This window comes from Mixophyes fleayi, chromosome 5 (assembly GCF_038048845.1).
Source record: "Mixophyes fleayi isolate aMixFle1 chromosome 5, aMixFle1.hap1, whole genome shotgun sequence".
Lineage (NCBI taxonomy): Eukaryota > Metazoa > Chordata > Amphibia > Anura > Limnodynastidae > Mixophyes > Mixophyes fleayi.
In genome coordinates, this window is record NC_134406.1 from 140845288 (window position 1) to 140869384 (window position 24097).

General features: G+C 36.7%; 1 protein-coding gene across 1 annotated transcript; it reads right to left on the reverse strand.

Moving 5' to 3' along the window:
* Nucleotides 1-1162: 1162 nt before the first annotated feature.
* Nucleotides 1163-23798, reverse strand: SLC39A6 (solute carrier family 39 member 6). The gene is made up of 9 exons (XM_075212888.1): nucleotides 23196-23798; nucleotides 17393-17576; nucleotides 13706-13875; nucleotides 9673-9861; nucleotides 9107-9200; nucleotides 6401-6784; nucleotides 4803-4883; nucleotides 4248-4438; nucleotides 1163-2642 (listed from the first exon to the last, which is right to left on the reverse strand). Exons 1-9 carry the CDS (start codon nucleotides 23781-23783, stop codon nucleotides 2490-2492), a joined length of 2034 nt encoding a protein of 677 aa, XP_075068989.1. The 5' UTR covers nucleotides 23784-23798; the 3' UTR covers nucleotides 1163-2489.
* Between the last annotated feature and the right edge of the window lie 299 nt (nucleotides 23799-24097).

Genomic DNA, 24097 nt, shown 5'->3' on the forward strand with positions numbered 1-24097 from the left:
TTTTGAACTATTTGGAGATGGGCTCAAGGCTCCATACAACTGGTTAACACTCATCTGATGTACTCCACTTAACTTCTGTGGTGGCCAGAAGCGCTTTCAATGGATGCAGAGAACAGCATTATACTATGCATTTCTGAGACCCTTCCCTTTGCCTGGTTCATTCATCACGTTGGTGTCCTTTAACATGGACACGGTGCGCACATGATGAGTGCACCCTCGTCAGCATGTACTCACCCATATACAGATACAAAAACATTTGATTGATGTTCCAATTGTTTTTTTTTACTTCATCTACAGTACAGTATTTAAGTGTATTTGTACAAAATAAGATACAAAATGACATTTTACATATTACAGACATGCAAAACACGGGACACTGAAGAATAGCAGCTAATGTAAACAATCAAAACTTGGTTTAAAATGATGCCAAAACCTTGTATGGGTTTTTTGTTGGGAGAAACGTAAAAGGTCTCTAGTAATTGTAAGAAAATCAAAATTATTTTACTTGTGCATGTTTTCCAAAGCAACGCAAAAGTTATGTTGAAAGATTGTAATAATTAGTTCCAAAACCTTACAACAAACTTTATATAACTGAAAGGAAACTGGGATGACAGATCTCAAATATCCTTATATTTTATGATGGAGAAAAAGATTTCTATAAAAGATGTAGGAAAGTTTTTAGAACAAAAAATGTTTCACTATCTTGGCCTTTAATATGGGGGAAACAAAATTCCATCTACACGACAAAAATAAATAAAACAGTTTACATTTTTGTATGACAACTTTTATATCTGTATCAGATCACATTTATAAGTATATCAAAATTAACTGTTAATCAATAAAAGCAAATAAGTGTATAATACAGTCATTGCTTTTAAAAAACACACATCTTTTTATCTGGAGCTTACTGTAATAGTCAGGAATGATTACAAAAAAAAGGATGTTATGGCAATTCTTTACACCTAGATGTTTTATTATAAACTTAAATATAAAAAAAATTATAAACAAATAGTATATACAGAAATGATCAACATTTAAATTAAATCTGCCAGGACATTAAAAAAAAAGTGTATTTGATTGCAAAATAAATACTTATATGTAACATAAGAGGCCATACAATAAAGTAACAATAACCCAAAGCTTTCATAAATCTGAGCAGATATGAGACATTTGCAACATAGTTTATTAGGCAAGTGCTTATCAGCTGGTCCATAAATATGCCAAATGGAAACAGCAGCAATGCTAGTCTTTGACATGTACAAGGACATACATTCTTCTAAAGTCTCAAGTACTCCTAACAGGTTAAAACACATTTTAAAGATTTATCTGTATAAATTTGTAGTATAGGTACAGACACAAAAAATGAATTAAAGCAGTATGCCCTAAAAAGAACATTCAAAATGTGTCCTATTTGGAGGAGATTGTGAAACAGTGTACTGGTGGATTTAACACGCTCATAAACAGAAATAGCATAACCTAGGAAAGTAGTCCATGTTAATTTGAACATTTTGATAGCAGTCACTGACAATTACAACCATGGTATTGTGTATCTAATGATTAGATACACAATACCAAAGTATGTTTGGAAGGTTTGGGAGTTTCAGGGATTTCAATTCACAAACGATATTAAGATTTTAAAATTCTGTTACTGGGAATTTAAAGAACATATCATGAAAGAAATGTATTAATTTATATTGTATCCTCACAACTCTGGGATTTCCAATTATATTTACAGTAATCGAAGTTTATTTCTTGCTTGATGGCTTAATAGATTACTGAAGATATAATGGATGAATATGGCCACAACCTGGTTTATTAGTTGAAGACAGACTTGCAGCAGCCATACTGATGTGCAACAGTGTAATGCAATGGTACAAACTGAGAATATACTAATAAACAGAAGTGCTAAGTAATTTAGTGATTCTGAAAAAAAATGTCTAGTTCAGAAAGCAATGAAATACATAGGACATGATTGTATGGAGCTTAGCATCATGGTTTATTTATATGTGCATTACTGAACACAAAGTAGGTTTAGATTTTTCCTCTACGTGTCCCTTTCTCAATAAAGAAAAAGTCACGACCATCTTCAAAACACATGAGTTTATGTAAAATGACTATATTGACCAGTAAAAATCCTCTTTGAAATAAACATGCAAAACAGCCCTGTGGGGGAGAGAAATAGGGGCTAAAAAATAAATTCTGATTAGCCAGACGTTAACACTTTTTTTGTGGGTATAAAAGAAGCACAGCTTAAATAAATAAAAAAAAACAAAACAAAACATTATGTTTTTGGCACAAATGTCCCATTTGTTAACGCAGCCCTTTGCAGTCTTACTGCATCTTCTCTGAAGTTAACAAGTGCAGTTGTATTTGTACAATTAGTATAAAATATATATGCCAGCTACATAAAAAAATATATATTAAAACAAAAAAAGAGAACATAATTTAGTTTACTGCATGAAGTTAAAAATGGGCTAGACAACCTAGTGTTATAGGTTAATGGTGAAGACAATTTTATGCTCAAATATAGAAATAACCAACATGATGAAGAATCCTAAAAGGATTCCTGCATTCTGTAACAGAAAATATCCCCACCGGCTGCATCCATGATCACTTGCGTCATTGTGCAACATTTCTGGTATCTGAAAAGGGAGGGGGGGAAAAAAAAATAATAAAAAAAAAAATATATATATAAAAAAAATAGTCCAGAATAATTTATTTTTTACAGTTACATCAATTTACATATAGAAGCATGTTTAACTATTAACATGTAAAAACATAACATATTTTGGTCAGACTAGCATGGTTAGGATATGGAAGCTTTGATAGATGCGCAAAAGGAATATAAACAATATCACCACAGAAACAGGGTTGTGTAACAATTTTACACATCAATCTCTTAATATTTACAGTGAACAAATGCAAAAAGGGAAACTAGACCTAAAATGCAAGGAAAACGAATATGAAGTATTGCGAAATATGTTCAAATACAATTATCTTTTATTTATAAAGTGTCAACATATTAAACAGAACTGTACATTGAAGGGATGGATCATGATGCATATATGTTTCATACAATGACATCAAAAGGTAAAGATGGCCCTGTCCAAACAAGCTTACAGTCTGAGGTTTGGGGAACAATTGATATGCAAGGCAGTGAGAACTACTGTAGTTTGGTTACCATGTTGGTGGGAAGTGTGTGTGGCTATTGTAAGGCAGTGATATTAAAGCAAACATTGGTGAGTGGCATTTTGGGTGGTGTGGTATGGTTAAAATGAGGAGAGCTACTGGAAGGTATGAAAGATGATCTAGCTAACTGTATAAATGTTAAGACAGTCAGTTGCTGGAAACAATGACTGCCTTTCACCTTTATCTTAACAAACCACCTTACTCTTCTGGCACCCTTGTGGTTATCCACCTAGCTCAGAATAGCTTTATGCCGGTGTTTTTTTTTGGTATCATACTTGCTGCTGGACTCAGAGCAAGGGCACTCATTCCCCAAGGTTTGCAGAAGTTATAGCGGTAGCTACCACCAAGGAGGGTGGATCGCTCATCGATGATCCACTCAGAGCCCAAAGAGAACTGGTATAGCACTAATCCCGTTTGAAAGGGGATCTGGTGAGTCAAGCTTGGGGGAATGTTGGGCTTGGGGAAATTGTTAAGTAGAATACCGTTCACCTGTCACGCAATGCTGTAATCCTGCTGCCCAGCATAAAACCACATATGAATGGCATGCACTTGTTCAAAAAATGCCTGAAGAGGACCCTAGACTGACAAAGGTAACACCAGCCCCACAACGGTGTTATATCAACTGTTTCACCATACAGAATGAGACAATATGAGGTGAAGGACATTTAATAATGTTTTTTATGCAAATCATCTTTTGTACTTTTTAGCAATGTAGTCATACAATTAGACAGGGGAATTAAAGCAAACAAATGATATACTCCTAAATGTGTGGCCAAATTGGATAGTTCTCTTTTGTGCACAGCAGCACGATTGCTTGTGGGTGACCAGCTTCACAAATAATAAGAAAAACAAATTTAGTACAGCAAAATAACCCCGTTACACAAGTGAACAAGAATTTGTATGAACTAAGTTTATCTCCTCAATTACGCTGTCAATTGTTTGTTTTAAAGAGATTTAAAATGTGTTTATAACCAAAATTAGTAATCTAAAAAGCTGTTGTTAATGTAAACAATATTTTAATAAATGTTATAGATGGACATCATGGAGTGTGCACTTACCATATCAACAAAAGCCACATACATGAATAGTCCTGCTGTAAGTGCAAAGATCCACACTGAAATATTTTCTGCATACTGGCCTATGAGAATGCCAGTTATCATACCCAGGTATGCCAGCATGGCAGACAGAGCGTTGTATAGTACTGCTTGCTTTACAGTCATACCAGCTTTCAGCAGGATGGCAAAATCACCTACGAGGGAAGTACAAACAATGTCACTAATTTAACCCCCTAAAAATACAATACATGTTAGACTCCTAGATCTGCATTTTAAACATAAATATGTCTGGTTTAAATAAAAAGGAAGTATGTATGTATATTTTGTCAAAGACAACATACATCTCATACCAATTTACAGTAGGGGACATTGTCCTTATAATATTCAATTTTTGCAGATGAACACAGAATGACATTAGAGCTCAAAGATTATGGTTATTATTTGAGGTTGTACATCAATTGTGTAATAAATATATGAAATTTTGCTATATGTTATTTTTCCTCCAAAATGCTATTAATTATGTATATATTAATAAAATTGTGACATTTTACATCTTACCTAACTCATGTGGCAACTCATGACAGAAAACTGCTACAGAAGTGCTTAATCCACTGGATAAACCCTCAGTAAATGCTGCTCCTGTAATTTTAAGACAATTGTTATCATAAAAAGTATCAATCTTAAAGTGAACAGGTACCAAGAATGCATTCCTTAAGATCTCACACACAGGTATTCATTTTAAGTGTTTCTTGCACATTCAAACAGGTTTGATGCAGATAGGTAAAAAAAAAAATAATGTTGGCAAATACACCTGTGCATACACACTTTCTGAAAAGTGAGCCAATTTCAACAGTAGCTGCATTGTTCTAAAATACAATTGAGTTTTATGGGAAAGCTCATTAGGTACATAGTACAAATGCATTGTTAAAGAGAGTATGTTTTTGTCGAGTTTTAAAAGTGATTTTCGAACGTCTGTGTATATACAACACGAATATCATAAATCAGCATGGCAAGCTATGCAAGAGAAATATAATTTATAGGGAAGTTGACATTTACATGTGTAATGAAATCACTGAACACACATAAAAGGTGTTCTCTATGTTGTCGGTCTCTACATTCATTTATAAGCAATAAAACCTAGCTTATCAGACACCCTTACTATTGACAGAGTGGCAGAAAAATAAATTCTAATTCCAACAACATGTTATGTTCGAAATTGAATGTTCTGGGGGGAAAACCCCTATACCGATAACCCAAGCTTTCTTGCAACCAGAAATGAAAGTAAATCACACACTTTTTAGGTCAGGAAACACTGTTGGGGAGGGGGAAAATGGAGGGCACATTTATAAGTACAGTCATGGTACACAAGCATAGCGTAGGCATTTTTCTGAAGCCAAATAGGAGCTTCTTATCCTTTGACAAAAACACAACTAAAAAAGGAATACCAATCAACTGATTGCAAAAAGATAAATTACAATGACCGGCTGGTGTAAAGGAATGTTAGATAGGGTCTGTTTTCAACAGGGGTTTTGTGTGAGCAGCCTGAAAGTCTGCAGTTCAGAGAATGGAATGTAGGCACTGGTGTTTGCAGCCTGTTAATGACTAAAAGGTCCAATCTTCTTTGGTGTGAGAAAAGATGTACTTTTGTTGCAGCCAATTTTAATCAAATCTGCCAACAAAGGGTGATTTGGAGAGCAGTTGATAACTTTAAATGAACTACATTATAATTTTTCAAAATATATACACACACACACATATATATATATATATATATATATATATATATATATATATATATATATATATATATATACACATACATATAGTACTGTGCCAAAGTTTTAGGCAGGTGTGGAAAAAATGCTGCAAAGTAATAATGCTTTCAAAAATTGAAGTGTTAAGTTTCTTTTTATCGATTAACAAAATGCAAAGTGAATAAACAGAAGAGAAATCTAAAATCATAAAATTGTGTGCAAGTCTACCTAGAAGAATCGATGCTGTTTTGAACGAAAAGGGTGGCCACACCAAATATTGATTTGATTTATTTTTTGCCTTTGTTCATTCACTTTGCATTTTGTTAATTAATAAAAATAAACTATTAACGCTTCTATTTTTGAAAGTATTCTTCACATACACATATATTCCAATTAACTTACCAATTGCCAATCCGTCACTGAAGTTATGCAGGCCATCACCCATGATTACCATCCAAGCTAAAGTGGCAATGCCGGCATCTTTCAGTTCTTCCCGGGAGTAACGCTGTGAGTGACTGTGTGGGTGGTGATTTTGGTGATGGTGGTGGTGCAGGATATGGTGGTAGTCGTGGTGATGATGTATCAGGTCATCAGACTGGCCAAGTGTGTCATGGAAATGGGAATGACATTTATTTTCACATCCTCTAGAGACATACTCCCGGTAACTGGTTTCATCGTGAGAGTGCGCAATCATTATTTCTTCTTCCTCTTCTTCTGGGGCAGCTGGTTCTTGAGACCTGAACCGCGTCACAATCTGTGCTTCACCTTCTGTGTAGCTTTCATGATCTATATAATAATTGGAAAGAACAGCGGCTTACTAACGTCACCAAAAGATAATGTTATTAAAAGTCATGTAATATAGTTTCCCCTCAAAATAGTTTACTAATCTACAAGTATCTGGTTCGAATGGAATCTGTACCATTAAGCCACTTGGATTTTTAGGAGGCAGAATTGAAAATCCGGTTGTGTGGTGTCATCTGTGTACTAGAATGCTGGGGGCTCTTTAGAGGCAGTTGCTGATTACTGAATAAGCAATACATACATGACCTTAAAACAGATGCTTCAGTGTAGTAACTTCACAGTTACTACATGTACAGCGCTCACTTATACCGGAATCACTGATCCCTATAGACCAAGCAAGTCACCACAAATCCACATTTACAGCACAAGGTGTCAAAGATCAACCAAACCGTAGCAACATGCATTTTGGTTAGCCTTTAAGACACCTTGTGATGCATCAACAATCTATTGAAACAAACTGCTGCACATTGGAAGTCAATTTAAAGGAAAAACAAAAGAAACAGAAATAAAACTATGTATATTAATCCTTAAATAAGTTATATTTCCATAAAGTGGCATGAGGCTATAATATTTTGTACACTTTTTGATATCCATGATGCTATTTTGACTTTTTTTAACTACATAATAAAAAGTAAAAAAAAAAAAAAAAAAAAAAAAGTGTGGGCACACGGAACATATTTTGCAAATATTACTCAAATCTTAACGTGCTGCTAACTAACCATACCTTATCTGTTACAATTGTGGAGCTTGCCCCTATAGAATAGGCTCTTAATTTTTAATATACTAATGTTCCTGTTGGAGAGCAAAGGAATTAAGCTAGGTAGGCAGTTGCAATAAAAGGACCACAGTCCATAAGGCTCAACAATTACAGAGTCTGGATCCACATGTGGTTCCAGCAGACGTAACTGTGACTCACGTGCAGTTCTCTGCTATTCAGACATACAAGTTACAAGTTACATTAGCTCAAACCACAAATGCTGAGGATTTAATCATTTCAGCTAAATCACAAAGAATAATACATATTGGCTACATAAGTTTTTTATACATTTTACTACAATTCTATCATCTGGTGGCAAAAAAGATGTATGGCAGGTAACTTCAAAATTACACTTAGATAAAAACACATTTGATGCCATGCATCGCTGCTTAATGCAACAGAGACTAGTGCTTGCACTGTGGAGCCCGGCTTGGGTATTCAGTCCCACTGTGATAATTAGTCAAGGAAGATGTACACATATTGCCGAGACACCCCCAAACCCACCATGCTAGTCCCTAGAACAGTAGAATGAGCTGCAACAGCAATCTCGCCATGCGCCAGGATCAGTCCATGTGTGACAAGCTTCAGAATATGTATATTTAGAGTAAAACAAGCAGCCAAGCTGAAGAGGTGGGTTGCCCACTAACTAGCACTCAAAAAAATACATCCTGTACTTTTGTGTTCATACTTGCATCTGTACAAATTTGCAGCAAATGTATTTCTTTATATTTAATGCTACATATATTTCAGTGTGTTCAACGGATGTCACCGTGCTTGCAGTCCATTGACAAACTGTTTGCTGTGTGCAGTAGAGAGATAGGAGTTTAAAGAACCCTGTTTCACATTCCTGGTGGATTGTGCTAGGCTTACGATTACTCACATTTTCATGGTTTAAAGAAGAATAGTACCACCAAGAGCTATGCATACACTTAGGACTCCCACAATTGCCAACACAGAATAATTGGAAAAAGGCTACATTTATACAACCATTATTATAAAACATAATAAAAATAACCCTGATAACCTTTTTATGCAACATATCATATATGGGCACTTAGAAAATGGTCATTTTAACCAGTGGTAGTCATTATCCCGGTGACAAAAGCTCAGAAATCAGATCCCCTGACAGAAGGTGTCATCGTCAACAGAGTGGTAATACGGACAGCTTCAAACACAGACGTATAAGAATTCAGACAAATAAAGAATCCAGGCGCCTCCAATGACATCACTTTCAATCCCCACAGTCGGATTTGCGCTGTAAAGCTGCCGATTTAAGGAGGCGCCTGGTGTACAATGTTCTAGGCTTTGTAAAGCACATGGTGCGACTCAATGCACATATTTTACAATAAATCCACTTATAGAAATCCGTTAACTGTTTCCAAAAAATAAGGTTAATAATCCAGACACAATAGCACGGAGTTTGCTGAATACTCTTAAAAAAAAAATTAAGAAAAACTATACATATCTATGTATAAACACACCTTCTATATTTGTAAAATATCTTCTTTTTTGGGTTTCTAAACTATGTAGTAGAAAAAATATATACTTACGGGAATCAGATTCTGATGCTTCTTTTTCTTCAATATGTGAATGGTTTGACAGCTTCTTTTTAATGTCTAATTCCTCTTCATTTTTTTTCTGATTCTTATAGAATGAGAAAAATGTATATACGGTAAGGAAAAAAAGACAGCTTAGCTAGCCTCTTACAAATATTTACTTTACTGTTCATTTAACCGAAAACTGAAATATTTCACACATTGCCTCTTATACAAGTGTAAGATTGCATCTAAGCATGTGTACAATAAATGTAAATTATGGCCATTACTTTGGGTAACTAGCGGAATGAACATAGTTCATAACATGTCTCTTGCACAGTGCAAACAATCAATAATAGCCAAATATGGATATCTTACATTTGCCAAAAGATACATTTTAATTGTTTAAACATGTGATAAACAATTGTATATTCAAGTAAACTATAGCTCACTTTTTCATCTGCAATTCAGCTTTCTGAAAATTACATTTCTACAGATAAAACATTTGAAAGCAGATTCTCTCATAAAAAGCCCGACACAGCTTGAGGAACATGTAAAATTTGAAATGCAATTATTTTTACCTTTTGCTTCTTGTCTTTATACTGTTTGATCAAGGTTATCAAATGCTCCACTAAAAACATGAAATATAGGCCTCCCAGCGCTGTCAGGCCCTTCCAAGTTGCATCTAAATGAGCACTTTCTTCAGCCTTTTCATCTGCATGACTTTCATCCACAAATCCACCATGGCTGTGGTAATGGTTGGAATGAGACTTAAAAGGGAAAAAGTGGATTTTTCTTATAATTTCATATTACCAAACTAATCACAGATTTATGTTTTCAATGGCTGCGCATTACAGAAACATTGGTAACAAAAGACTGGAATATTTGTACTAAGCAAACAAAAACATGTTTGTGATGAACAAAGTTAACATAATCTTATCGTAGTCAGTGACACCCGATAGATCAAATGAAGATAGATCTTCTGCCATGACTGACAAGACTGTTGTACAATGACAAGTTTAGAAAAGAGAATCAAATAAGTATTTTAAAATTTATGGGCTAAAGGTTTTACCTTGAAATGAACTAAGATTACCCTAATTTTCAATTCATCCTTAGGGAAAAGGAAGTATATTAGATGACAACTGCTGATAACTTAAAATAAATGAGGGATGCAGACTGAAAACAGGTGGTGCAATCCACACAGGTTTGGATTCTGAACTTAATAGCCCAATTTTTGGCTAATGAGGCTAATAGACTTTGCCAGATGGGTAATTGTTGGGACACCTTTGGAAAGAGCAGCAATAACTCCATTGTTAATGTATATTGAAGGACAATAGGCAAGGTAATGTCAACATGGAAATGTTTATTAAAGACAGCAACATTTTTTTCACCTCCAGAAACTGATGCAAACTCATAATGAAGCAATTCTGCAGGCTTGTGATGGTGCAGTGCTTTAATCATACATTCACACATTTTAATGTGATATTTTCAGTATATTGGTAAGAGTACTGATCATACAATTCAAACAGTATTTCCAGTTCAAATAATCAAGTTTTCAGTTTACATATTTTCCAGATGCTAGAAATTGCTATAATATTTCTCCTCCTTCCCATCTCCCCCAAAAATTAAAATACTACCTCCCTAATCAAGAAAGCTTGTAGCAAGTCGGGGAACTAAATTACTAATTAGTCCAACTAGTATATTAATAGCTCAACTGGACAGTGATGGTCTAACCTATTACAAAACTTTCTGGCATACTTTCCCGTCTATATTTGTAGTAATGTTCCCAATAAAGAAATTAAAGAGGACTCGTCCAAGTACTAAGACCTAGGGGCACTTCACTGGTAACCTCTCCCTCTTCCGATCGATTGAATTCCATCTCACTGCCAATCTCAGTCTGTACCTTAACCAATTATATTCACTCAACCTGCGAATCTAATTTCATGTAGGACAGCGTCAGTGCTGTACTAAAAAACAAAAAAACTAAAAAAAAAAAAAACCCACCAAGTTACATCTACAGCTCTACCTTGATCTATTACCAAAGTCACCCAATCATATTTATAAAAAAAAAAAAAATTCCCTTAAGCTGCTGGATTTCAGATATTCTACAATTCTTTCTTCAAAATTTCTATTAATTTTCACTACTCACTGGCCTGTAGTTGCCAGTCTCTTCTCTTCTTCCAATTTGTGAAACAGGACTACACTTGCTCTTTTCCAGTTCTCTCAGACTACTCCTGTTAATAGTGACTGGTTCAATAATTCATCTAGTGCTGTTTACAGCATTAAACTTGTATTTAGAATTTAAGCATTTATCCAATCTGGCCCCAGTGACTTCTCTTCTTTCAGAGTTCTGTCAGGATCCTCTCCTCTGAAAACTGACTCATGTCTTCATTTTTTGCACCAATATTACAGCTACTTAACCGATGTACCCTGACAAAAATCGCATGACCAAAAAAGGTGTATTTCTATAAAAAAAAAAATCATTCCGAAACTAAAACTAAGCTTCCTCCACCTTTTTCACATTTGCAATCCTATTTTATTTCAATAACTTTCTGTTTCAAGAATCTACGGATTTTTGTTAGTATCATAAAGGATATATTGTAGTTTATATTCGAAGGGTAATGGAAGCCATCACTAGTTAAAATTTGAGCTAACAACTTAGCAGTTATGAAACTATTATGATTATATGAAGATTTACCAATGAAAGGACATGGAAGTGCCAATTAAATCCATTTATGTTGTAATCGTGTAGGTGTGTACTAGGCTATTTTTTCTCTACCCCATTACTGGTACTAGATGTACTCAATTTGTTTCTCAATAAATCCTGTTTTTATATCTAGTTGTGTTTTGCCACCATGAATCCTAAATGTGTTGCATATTTACATAAAAAGATGCAGAGTTATTGCTAGGACATGTCTATAGACCGCATACAGACTATTTAGGTTAATTTAATGTGACATTACTAGGCAAAAGAATAACTAAGACTTGAGATCATATGAGCTGATTACAGTATTTTATCAGTTCATCATAAATACATTAAATTCCTATAATTACAGTAATTAGGGTGTTAAAAATAAAAAAAAAAACATTAGGACAGCATAATGTGTGTGTTGTCTGACATAACCCTGGAGGGAGAAATTGTGGAACACCATGTAATATGTGAATTTCAATAGAATATGTAAGGGTAAATAAAGGTGTATCCAAAGTACAACCCAGCTCCAAAATGGGGCAAAGGCAGGATTTGTAGAGAGGGGGTTTCCATACAACGCCACCAGTGAGCTTGACCAGCAAGCATGATGGCATGGCTATAATATTAGACAGTGCTTGGCTGCTCGCCAACTCTTCCTATCCCTATAATATACATGGACAATGCTACATGCACTACAGTTAGGTGCACGCAGCTCTCCCTTTTCAAGCAGAGCCATGTGAAGTGGGATCAGGGTCCAGCCACTTCAATTATACAATGCCCCAGGCTTTGAGGGGGGTTATATGTTATTAAAATATAGAAGTCCAATCGTTCAATTCCAATTTCAGGTCACAGCGCGCACACAATAAAAACAAGACAGATGACATGATTGGATCCTACAGCAAACATTGCTGCTCTAGCCGAGAAACACTTCTTCATTGGAATATTTGTATTCAAATGTGTCTGTTTGATGATAGTAAGGGGGAGTCGATAGCCCCCCTACAAAAAAATAAATAAATTTAGACAAATATAACAAGACTTTAACATACTATAAGCATATTTTATTTTACACGATAGTTATCATGCTATGAACAAGCCTGTGGGAGGCAGATTTCTCTTTCTAAAAGACATGGGCAGCATGGTGGCATAGCCGTTCGCATTGATACCTCACACCACTGGTACCATGAGTTGGATTCCAACCAGGGGCTTAACTGTGCTTGCGTGGGAATCCTCCGGGTACTAAATTATCTTTCCATAGTCCAATAATACACTGGTAGGTTAATTGGCTTCTGACAAAATGGACCAGAGTGTGTTTGTGATAGGGAATTTAGCAAGCTCCAGTAGGGCAGGGACTAATGTGAATGACTACTATTCTCTGTACAGTGATGTGAAGTATGATTGGCGCTACAGAAATAAATTGATCATAACAGAGTTATCCAAATTATTGTATATTCTAAATCATCACTAACAATTTTTAATTAAGTTATTCCTCAGTGATAATTGTAAGTTTGTATTTCTGTTTGTAAGTTTGACATTTGTAGGTTCAATATACCACACTTCTATTTATGCAGGATTTTAAAATGTACATATTTATTTAGTCCCCATCTCATCCAAGCGCATGTCATCTTTGTCAAATACATTCTTTTTCAATTTTTAAACAGAGAATGTGATGTGTGTCTCTTCCAATACCATCTACTTTTTTCAAAGGTGTTCTGTCCCCATGTAAACCCAGGATACAAGCGTTAACTGGTTTATGCAAAACAATGACGGAACTATGCCTTGTTGTAAAACTAGGCAACAACACAGCATATATTTTATTACTACTCTTAATAATGTATACTAAACACCGTAGCTTAAAATAATTATGTATACTCATTGGATTAGGAAGAGCACAAAGCATTTTAAAAGTGAAATTAAGAATGACTTACATGTGGAAGAAGATGTAAAAATGCGTCACCACTTAAAGTGCCAACTGCCAATGCCACCAGGAAACTTAACAAAAATTTGAAGAAAACTCTGTTCATCAGTGGAACCAAGATGATACCCAGCAAAGAAAGCACGCTTATTATAGTGATGGCTATAAATCCACCAATCCATGCTGTCAAAAATGATAAAGAAAAGGACGTTATTCATTGGCAGTTTATAGTCAGTTTTCCAAAAGATCATCATGGAGATTCAGTGTAATTTTCATAGTGGCCCATGTTTTGTACACTGACCCATGAATAAGAACCCTTGCCATGCAAACTTTAAAGAAGCAATCTAAAAATATTGCAACAGTGTAGTGGGGGCAGAATTTTACATTTCAGTGCTCTAGACATCTTGCTGCACCTGTGCAGAGAACACTGATTGGATGGTTCCACAGCTGTCCAATCAGTGCTCTTTACACCAAAGTTGATGAAAGCACAGAGATTCTAAATTCTCCTGTGGCAGAATGACAGATACTGAATTGCCAGGAGATATTTCACAAATGGCAGTGGTTCCAGACACTGTATCAGATGTTCTGCTATTTTAGAGTAAGAAAGTAGATATGTCATGATTTGTGAGTTCTTACTTAAAGTGTTCTATAACTGTGCCAAATATACCTACACTTTAGTAGCTTCTAGGGAAATCAGATAGGCGAGTCAGACAGGCATCATACTTCTAAACAGCCATAATTGTTCACTGTGCCCTTGGAAACTCATTTATTTCTTTTTAGCATTCAATAAGAAAATATAAAATAGTAGAACTAGCAGATCCTTCACCCCATTGAAATCCAAATCTTTTCCCAGTACTAGTATATTAATTTTTTGTTTTTCCAATGGGCAAATCCATTAGTAACAATCACCTTTTTACATTGAAAAACTCTATTCATTACACTATTACCACTATTAAGAACAAATTGTGGTAAGCCCACAATAAAGAAAATGTAAAATACTATCAAAATAGTAGTTTAAGTATTATTTTGAGCTATCCTTCATAAATCAGCCTACTTTCAAAATCGGTAATGGAATCACCATTTGCAAGACATGTCATTAGGAGTGCGTGTACAAAAATGATAAATTCAGACTTCAATATTAACTCATATTTGTACTATTTTATAGCAAGATGGTGACATTTGGGGGGGATACATGTACATAATTTTGGAATAAGTATGACAGTCTAATTTGGACAGGTTTTGTTTTTTTTAATAGTTACGGAATCACCATGCTGTAGTAACAAAATCATCAAGTTGGTATCAATGCCGCAAAAGTGTATTGAATTAATTTACTACTGTTTTACAACATAGTTAAGCAAAAATTTTCAAACAAAGGATTTGGAAATGGTAAATTATGAATAAAAAATATTGACACAAGATACAACGTGGATTCAGATAGATAAATTATATATAGAAGTTCAATAGCACCAACTACAAATAGGTACATTCAAAACAAGATGGCCTAATCATTCATGAAATGTAGCTTTACTGAGCCTCTGGAAGAGGAGGACAAAAGTAATAATGTTCCCGGTTATCAATACTGGGATGCTGCAACAACTTCAATGCTTAAGTTTCCTCTACCCAACATTTGTCCTCTTTGTGGGAAAATAAACATTTCCTCCAGTATTTTGCTTTCTAAGTAAAGAAAACTTCAAGTTCTAACTCATTCACTGTAAAGCTGGGTACACACTACACTGTTTTCATCCATTAATCGGCTCAAACAGCCGACATACGACCGCTCGTTCAAAAGTCGGGTCAGTGTGTGCAGTGACACGATGGTCGAAAGTCTGCCCAAATGGACGATTATCGCTTCATTTGGTTGGTCGTACCGTTTAATATTTTCGGTCCAATCTTGTTTCCGCTGTGTAGTGTGTATAAACTTCCGACCGATCCACAACAGTGAGTACGAAATTACAGTCATTGCTCACGACAACATGGCTGTAAAAAGTTGCTAAAGGGACGCCCGCTCTTCCCTATATTGTCCTAAACAAGGCTAGTGTGTATGCAGTCCATGGACCGAACGATCGGATCATCGATCGCATGTAAAATCGCTCTGCATAAAAAGTTGGTCAAAATTTCTGTAGTGTGTACCCAGCTTTAGCACCTGAGCTACAAACTTACTCACAGATCCTTTGCCTGCATACTTAAACAAAACAAAATCACCTTGACTATTGTTATCAAGTTTTCTTTCTTTTCTCTTGTACGTCCATAGTTTATTGTGCTTGTCCAGAAAGGAGTGTATTTTCACAGCAACTTAAGAGGAATATGGTCTGTATTCTACTAAAAGTTTTCCTACTGGATTAACACAGGGAGTTTGATGTTTTTAGCAAGGACGATATTCCTTCCCATTTCTCGTTCAACATGCAAGATTTACAGCAATCTGCACCCTACTAACAAATAGGATTTTAACAAGTTGAACTTTTTTATAGCAACTTGGTAGAATTCCTTAACACTGTTAATTACTGCTCCTCCTTGGCATGCCCTCCATACAGCGCTTACAACTGTGCCGCCAAATCCATCAACCACACTTTCCATGACTTGTGGAAAAGAAATGCTGCTACAAACTTACTTTTCTTAAAAAAAAAAAAAAAAAAAAAAGAGAGATTGATGTCAAACAGGAACCTTTGTTTAAATGGTGATGCTGCACCATCAGTGAAACAGTTATCTATTTGAGGTCTGAATTTTCTTTTTTCAAGTAGGCAAGACTGATTCTCAACTAAGTGAACTGGATATTTATTATCCATGTCATCACTAACGATTATAAATCCTTGTCCTTTAAACATGGTGAATCCGTTACTGGCATACAGTGATTCCGTTATTACAATTTACCTCCCAAGAAAAAAAAAAAATCTTAGGGTAATCTCCTTTTAAAAATGGATTTGCATTTGAAAACCTGATATTAAACTTAATTTGTAGGTACTATCATAAAATTTGAGTGAATAATAAAACTTTTGTACCTTTTATGGTAACTGAATTGCTTTTACTTTTGTATGTTTTTAGCCAACCATATCATACAAAGCAAATTTATGGCTGCTGAATCGTCTCATTTCCTTTTTAACCCTTGCATTGAAGTCAAAGGTGTTAATTTAATCAAACATTTTCATTGCTCGATATGCATATAAATAAAAGCCTGCCCACGCATATATAACACTGGTAGTTTAAATAGCCATGATATGAAGTACTATACACAAATCAAAATTATTTTCCCTTATTAGCAAAAATATAGCAGTTCAACTGATTCTTCAGGCTAAAATCTTGCAACTCTGTTGCCTTTTTCAGTTTTAGACGTTATGCCCAAATGACTAGCCCCAAATGCATTCAGTTGTTTGTACATTAATAGACATATGGTTGACACAACCCGCCCGATATACAAGAGAGAATGGCTAGTGTGCAAAGGTTGTTTTTGGGGGTTTTTTTAAAAAGAAAAAAAAAAAAATATCTGACTACCCTAATGTGAGAGTCAATGATTACAAGAGGTTTGGATGGGAGTATTGTATTTGGTATATTTACATCTGAGCCAATGACGGATGCAGAGTCAAAAGTAAAGATAAGACATCATCATACAAGAAACTAGAGTAATATCTACATTATCAAAATACCAGTGGCAACATACAGGGTCCTCTTGTATAGAGCCTGAAGCAGAATAAACATATGTACTTACCTATTTTCATTGAATAGACACCCTGGCTACTTTCTGCCATACTTTTTTCAGGAACATTAATCACACAGGACTTCCTATCAATCTGATTAATAATTGCTGGACATATGTAGCCAAACTCATCAGTACCAAGATTCATCTGCATGTCCATACCATGCCAAGTCAGCAGTCTTGAGGCATTTAAACACTGGAATTGAATGACAAATAATACATTTACATTAAACAATGAAGTATGTTGAAATTGGCTTTGTGATATTATATGTTTTATAAAAATTATATCCCAATGACCATAACACACTTCTCACTGTCACTAGCCATCCCCGCCACCTCTGAAAAAACGTTTACCCTTATGACCGATTAGGGTTAAAAGAATTGTCAACAACAACACTGAATGCAGTAAGAAGCAACATCACTGATAAAAAAAATGAATTTGACAGTGTTACTTGACTAGAGAAATTTCAATTCGAAAAGTGGAATTAATGGTACACAACAGATTTAACATAGTGGTCAATCTAGAAAAAAATAAAAACGATGTTGACATGTAGCATTTTCAGCAACTGTGTATGCCAAATAAAGTACTGTATGTAGGAAAAATGGCTGAAAAGGATCTTTGCTAAAAAAAAAAAAAAGCTATTATCCGTTATAAAAAGGCCAAAATCTCAAAAACATACTGCAAAAAAATCCACTTAACAAATATAGGCCCACTCCATCATTTCCTGCACCAATGAAACCAGGCAGTGCCAGAACAGAGGATGTGGCAGGTGTAATATAAATATTAGAGCATTCTTCAATTATCCATACACTTGCAAAAGGATTGTCATTAAATAGAGATTAACTTGTAGAAATTACTTTTTTTCTGTAATTTACACTATAAAATGCCTTTGTGGTATGATATCTGTGGGCAAAGCAGAATGCTGGTTTAAAGAGAGAATGGCTAACCACTTGGGAAGTATAAGATTGATGTTACAGAAACCTGGAGGGCAACATGCTTAACACTTTTTGGAACATAGATATGGAGTTGCCGATATGTGATGTATGTCAATTAAACAGATTAATTGACCAACTATAGGCACAAACATGGGAAAACTATTATCAAGGCGTTGGTGCTACTGGATTTTGTTTTTACAAATGTTAAATACAAAACGGACTCAATATAAACTTTGGACTTGTTTTTTAGGTAACAACTGATTGCATGTCACAATATCGCTCCATCTATGGTTCGCTCGTATTAGGTGGCAAAGTGCCACATCTCTATTCACAGAGCTATATGGATAAATTTTCAAGGACCTTGAATAGGTTTACAGATAGTTGTGATAGTACATCCTGTAAAAATACACATTAGCTGATTTGGATAGAATATCCATTAACATTACCTGGAATACTTGAGTTGTTCAATAAATGATTACTGCATAGCATATCAACTTGCAATACAATTTTATTTATAATGGACATACTAATATATTGTAGAACACTAGGGATGTGTAGAAATTACCTTATTTGGTTACAATATGGAGTGTAATCATGTTTATATTTTTTGTGAATGTTATTTGGGATACAGACTCGTCATGATTACTTGTGATCAGTAATATATCAGTATATAACCTATCAGTATATAACCTAGTGTTTCTTAACTTCAGCCCTCACAAATACACACAGCGCATGCTTTCAGGATTTCTTTAATCATGCACAGGAGCCTTAGGGGTCTATTTATTAAGCCAGGGACAATAACCCGCAATTAAAAAAAAAAAAATATCTGGTTTCAACCATATTTATCAATAAAATGTCACCGAGGCTGAGTGATGCTCAGCTCTTCTGCAATACTGGCTGGCAGCTGAAAGACTAATCTTAACACTCACCTAGCCACTGCAGGGAGGCGGCATTGCCGTGTCACAAGTGCATCATTAAGTTTATGCAGATAGTCAATATTTGCAGTGCTGACTGTTCTTTTTGAAGACCTCTGGCATGCTGTCAATCAACTTCTGAGCCACATACTGACTGAATGAAGGCCACCCATTCTTGCCTAATTAATGTTTGGAGTTTGTCAGAATTTGTGGGATTCTGTTTGTCCACCCGCCTCTTGAGGACTGACCACAAGTTGTCAATGTGATTAAGGCGTGGGGAGTTTCCTGGCCATGGAACCAAAATGTCGATGTTTTGATCCCCAAGTAGTTATCACTTCTGCCTTATGACAAGGTGCTCCATTCATGCTGGAAAAGGCATTGTTCAGCACCAAACTGTTCTTGGATGACTGGGAGAAGTTGTTCTTGGAAGATGTTTTGGTACCATTCTTTATATATGGCTGTGTCCTTAGACGAAATTGTGAGTGAGCCCACTCCAAAGGCTGAGAAGCAAGCCCACAAATAAATGGTCTCAGGATGTTTTACTGTTGGCATGGCACAGGACTGATGGTAGCGCTCACCTTTTCTTCTCCGGACAAGCATTTTTCCAGATGCCCCAAACAATCTGAAAGGGGATTCATCAGAGAAAGTTAATTTACCCCAGTCCTCAGCAGTCCAATACCTGTACCTTTTACAGAATATCAAACTGTCCTTGATGTTTTTTGTGGAGAGAAGTGGCTTCTTTGCTGGCCTTCTTGACACCAGGCCATCCTCAAAAAGTCTTCGTCTCACTGTGCATGCAGATGCACTCACACCTGACTGCTGCCATTCCTGAGCAAGTTTTGCACTGCTGGTGCCTCACTCCCACAGCTGAATCAACTTTAGGAGAATGTCTTGGCACTTGCTGGACGTTCTTGGGCGCCCAGAAGCCTTCTTCACAAGTATTGAACCTCTCTCCTTGAAGTTCTTCATGATCCAATAAATGGTTGATTTAGGTGCAATCTTACTAGCAGCAATATCCTTGCCTGTGAAGCACTTTTGTGCAAAGAAATTACGACTGCACGTGTTTCCTTGCAGTTAACCATGGTTAACAGAGGAAGAACAATGATTTCAAGTACCACCCTCCTTTTAAAGCTTCCAGCCTGTTATTCTAACTAAATCAGCATGACAGAGTGATCTCCAGCCTTGTCCTAGTCAACACTATTGCCTGTGTTAACAAGAGAATCAGTGACCTGATGTCAGCTGGTCCTTTTGTGGCAGGACTGAAATGCACTCGAAATGTTGTTTTCGGGATAAAGTTCATTGTCATGGCAAAAAGTGACTTTGAAATTAATTGCAATTCATTTGATCACTCTTCATGATATTCTGGAGTATATGCAAATTGCCATCATAAAAAGTGAGGCAGTAGACTTTGTGAAAAATAATATTTGTGTCATTCTCAGACATGCAGTTGTGTCAAGTGAATTGGGAGCATCATGTGTAGTTTCCCCCTAGGACATGTCTAAACTTCTGTGTTACCCTACCACAGCGTCACCGGTTACCACAGTCTTACAAACGATCCATTACACTATTTTTACATCATTTGCATGTTGGTCTTACCCCGGGACTGCTGTACATTTCCCAGTTACACCTTTGACACTTTAGCTCCACCCTTGGCATTCTTTTGATACTTCTTTCACATGCTAATTCTGCTTTCCTTGTGTACAAACATGCTCACTAATATTCAAGTCACCTTACATGGGTTTTTATTATATGTATGCTGAATACGTCTGGACATTCGCTAATTTTATTATCCTATAATGTCAACTTATTAACATATTTGGTGCTCTTCATGATACTTTATGGGGAACCACTTGCATATAATCTGTCCTTTATTCATCATCATCGCCATTTATTTATATGGCGCCACTGATAAAGCAGCACTGTACAGAGAACTCACATCAATCCCTGCCCCATTGGGGCTTACAATCTAAATTCCCTAACAAACACAGACAATTTGTTAGCAGCCAATTAACCTACCAGTATGTTTTTTGGAGTGTGGGAGGAAACCGGAGCACCCGGAGGAAACCCATGCAAACACGGTGAAAACATACAAACTCCTCACAGATGAGGCCATGGTCGGGAATCGAACTCATGACCCCAGTGCTATAAGGCAGAAGAGCTAACCACTTAGCCACTGTGCTGCCCATGATTATTATTATTGCTTCATTGCTATAGTTGCAAGTCCTTGATAAATATCCCTATGGGGATTAAAACATTGGAGAGCGTGTGCCACTATTATTATTCCTTATTATGACATCTACTGGTAACTACAGAGTACCCCATTTGATGACTCTCCTGCGCACAGTGAGTTAGAACCTCTTGAATTATAAATATACAGATGTAAGAGACAGCTAAGTACCTGGTAATAAAAAAGAATGGTTAGTGCAGGTACCCATCTGAATGTGTGTCATATTGTCACAGTAGAAAGGCATTCGCAGTTTGATCAAAATCTGCATTAAAAACCATCATGTTTATTTCTACTATTATATATAGTTACAGGTCCCTTATGTCACATTGATCCAGTTGGAGCTCCAGGTCTTTGATATTTAAATGTATGGCAAACAGCGATGTTTCTGATCCACCCATCCATTTTAGAGCAAGGTGCTATGTATGTGGGTCTAAAAAAAAAACTAGAAATGTCAATCACCAAAACTGATAAATCTGTAACCAGCCATCATGAGGCTTTTATCTTGTGACACACTAGTTGCCATTGAGTTTAAAATCGACATCCATTACATGACATACAATAGTAATTCTCACCCTTCCTTGGGAAGACAACAAACTAAGTTGTGTAGTCAAACACATGTGGAAATGCATGTATAAACGCATCTCATTGCACTTACAGAACTCCTACAGAATTCAATGTCAATTTTCAACTGCGTTAATGCACTTATGTATTTTCTCAGCCATGTACATGTACTTAACTTTCTCCACCATTTGTTCTTATCTCACTTCTCCTACTGGTCCTTCGTTCATTCTCATCTCCCCTCTTCTCCCGGACCTTTGTTCACTCCTTCCGTGCTATATACCCTTCACTAACTTCCTTACTCGTATGTAAGCTCTTATGAGCAGGGTCCTCTTACCACCAGTGGCGGATCCAGGGGGGGGCGATCGCCCCCCCCTAGCAGGGACTTGTTGCCGATGGCTGCACAGTATGTGCAGGTCCGTTCGGCAGTGACAGTGTGCTGCCTGGCTGCTCTGATTGTGAGAGCAGCCGGGCAGCACACTGTCACTGCCGAGCGGACCTGCACATAGTGTGCAGCCATAGATGTCAGAAAGGGGGCGGGGCCTAAATCGCCCCGGGTTTAGCAATTTTCTAGATACACCCCTGCTTACCACCTGTCTTTATACCTATTCTTCTGCTCCAACTTCACTACAATAGTCATGCCTGGAGTTTCTTTTATCTTGGTATTATGTGTTTATTGTTCTATACTATTTGTTTATTGTTCACCCTGCATTGACTACCATTTGTATTGTGTACGGTGCTGCAGAAATCTTGTGGCGCCGAATAATGTACAACAACTCACTTTAAAAATATCATAAAAAATGTTTTTTTAACACCAAGATGTATCTAGCCTTAGATAGCAGCTAAATGTGACTGCTAATTTCTCACTTTGGGATGTCACTTTCTAATCCAACTATATCTTTTTACCAATGTATTTAGATAGCCACAATAACTCTAAAAAGTATTTATTAGACACCTAAATATAGACCACTTTTATAGCTATGCACCATAAGTGGCTATATTGTGTGTCCATATCTTGCACGCTGCACTACTGATTCTGAAATCCAGCAAATCAGAAGTGTAACTGTGGCCATGTCAACTAAAACTTCCTTGATATACTTAGTTACAAGATCTACACAGTTAACTTTGCACGTAATGTGACTTGATTACCCATCTAAGAAAAACCAGTAGTGATCTTCACCTCCACCTGTGCTCCATCAGGGATGCTGCCTGAATTCACCCCTGTGGACAGGTTCTCATCAGGTCTGGGATTGGCAGGTTTCTCAGGAGACGTCACATGTCGCCTTTTCCTCCTCTCCTCACAAGTGCTGTGACTGCGCTGCGGCGTGGTGCTGGGAGGGTGGTGATGATGATGGGTGTGATGATGGCGATGCGGGTGGTCGTGCTGCTTGTGTCGGGATGCGATACTCTTTAGCCTCTCTACCCCGAGGCTGTGGAGCAGCTGCCTGAAGCCGGATACAGTCAGGCTTTGGTTATTTTCACCGTAGCGCTGAAAAAGTAGCAGCAGGTTGTGACGCTGCGTCCGTACCGCTAAGACAGGGTCTATCCCGGAAGGAACCGGGCTGAAAGCGGACACCTGACCGCTGCTTGGACTGAACCCCTCACCACCTTGGGGTGGTAGAGTAACGGTGATGGTGGCCTCGGTCCCGGTGCATGGGCGGCAGAGAATACCCGTCACGAGCATGATGAGTAACGGCCGCATCCTTCTCCTCGTGCAGACCCCGATCACTCGCAGTCTGCGAAATAGCTGGGCCACGCCCACCGACATTGTGTCATCGTCTGTCCTGTCACCGGATAGAGGCGGGGTCACGTCACAGGTCACACCCACATCCCGGCATCTCTACGCACTACCTCAGGCACAGACACGAGAACTCACATTGCTGTGATTCATATTTAGCTTTCAGGAATTGTGTGTGTACTGATATTACTCTCCAGAGGCTAAATACTTGCATTATACATGTTAAAACCTCCCTTTATTTGTTTATTACTATAGATTCATAGCTACCTATGAAATTGACTTTTACATTACAAACTCACCGTGGTTATAATATGTAGCTTTTGTGTTTCTTACTGCCATGTTAC

Bases quoted from the DNA above. Each gene is read 5' to 3' on its own strand.
- SLC39A6 (XM_075212888.1), bottom strand. From the start codon at position 23,783: ATGTCGGTGGGCGTGGCCCAGCTATTTCGCAGACTGCGAGTGATCGGG. The intron at 17,577-23,195 runs GTGAAGATCACT...ATTCAATTCCAG, and splicing joins CTGATGGAGCACAGGTGGAG to TGTTTAAATGCCTCAAGACT. The intron at 4,439-4,802 runs GTAAGATGTAAA...CTTCCCTCGTAG, and splicing joins TGAGTTGCCACATGAGTTAG to GTGATTTTGCCATCCTGCTG.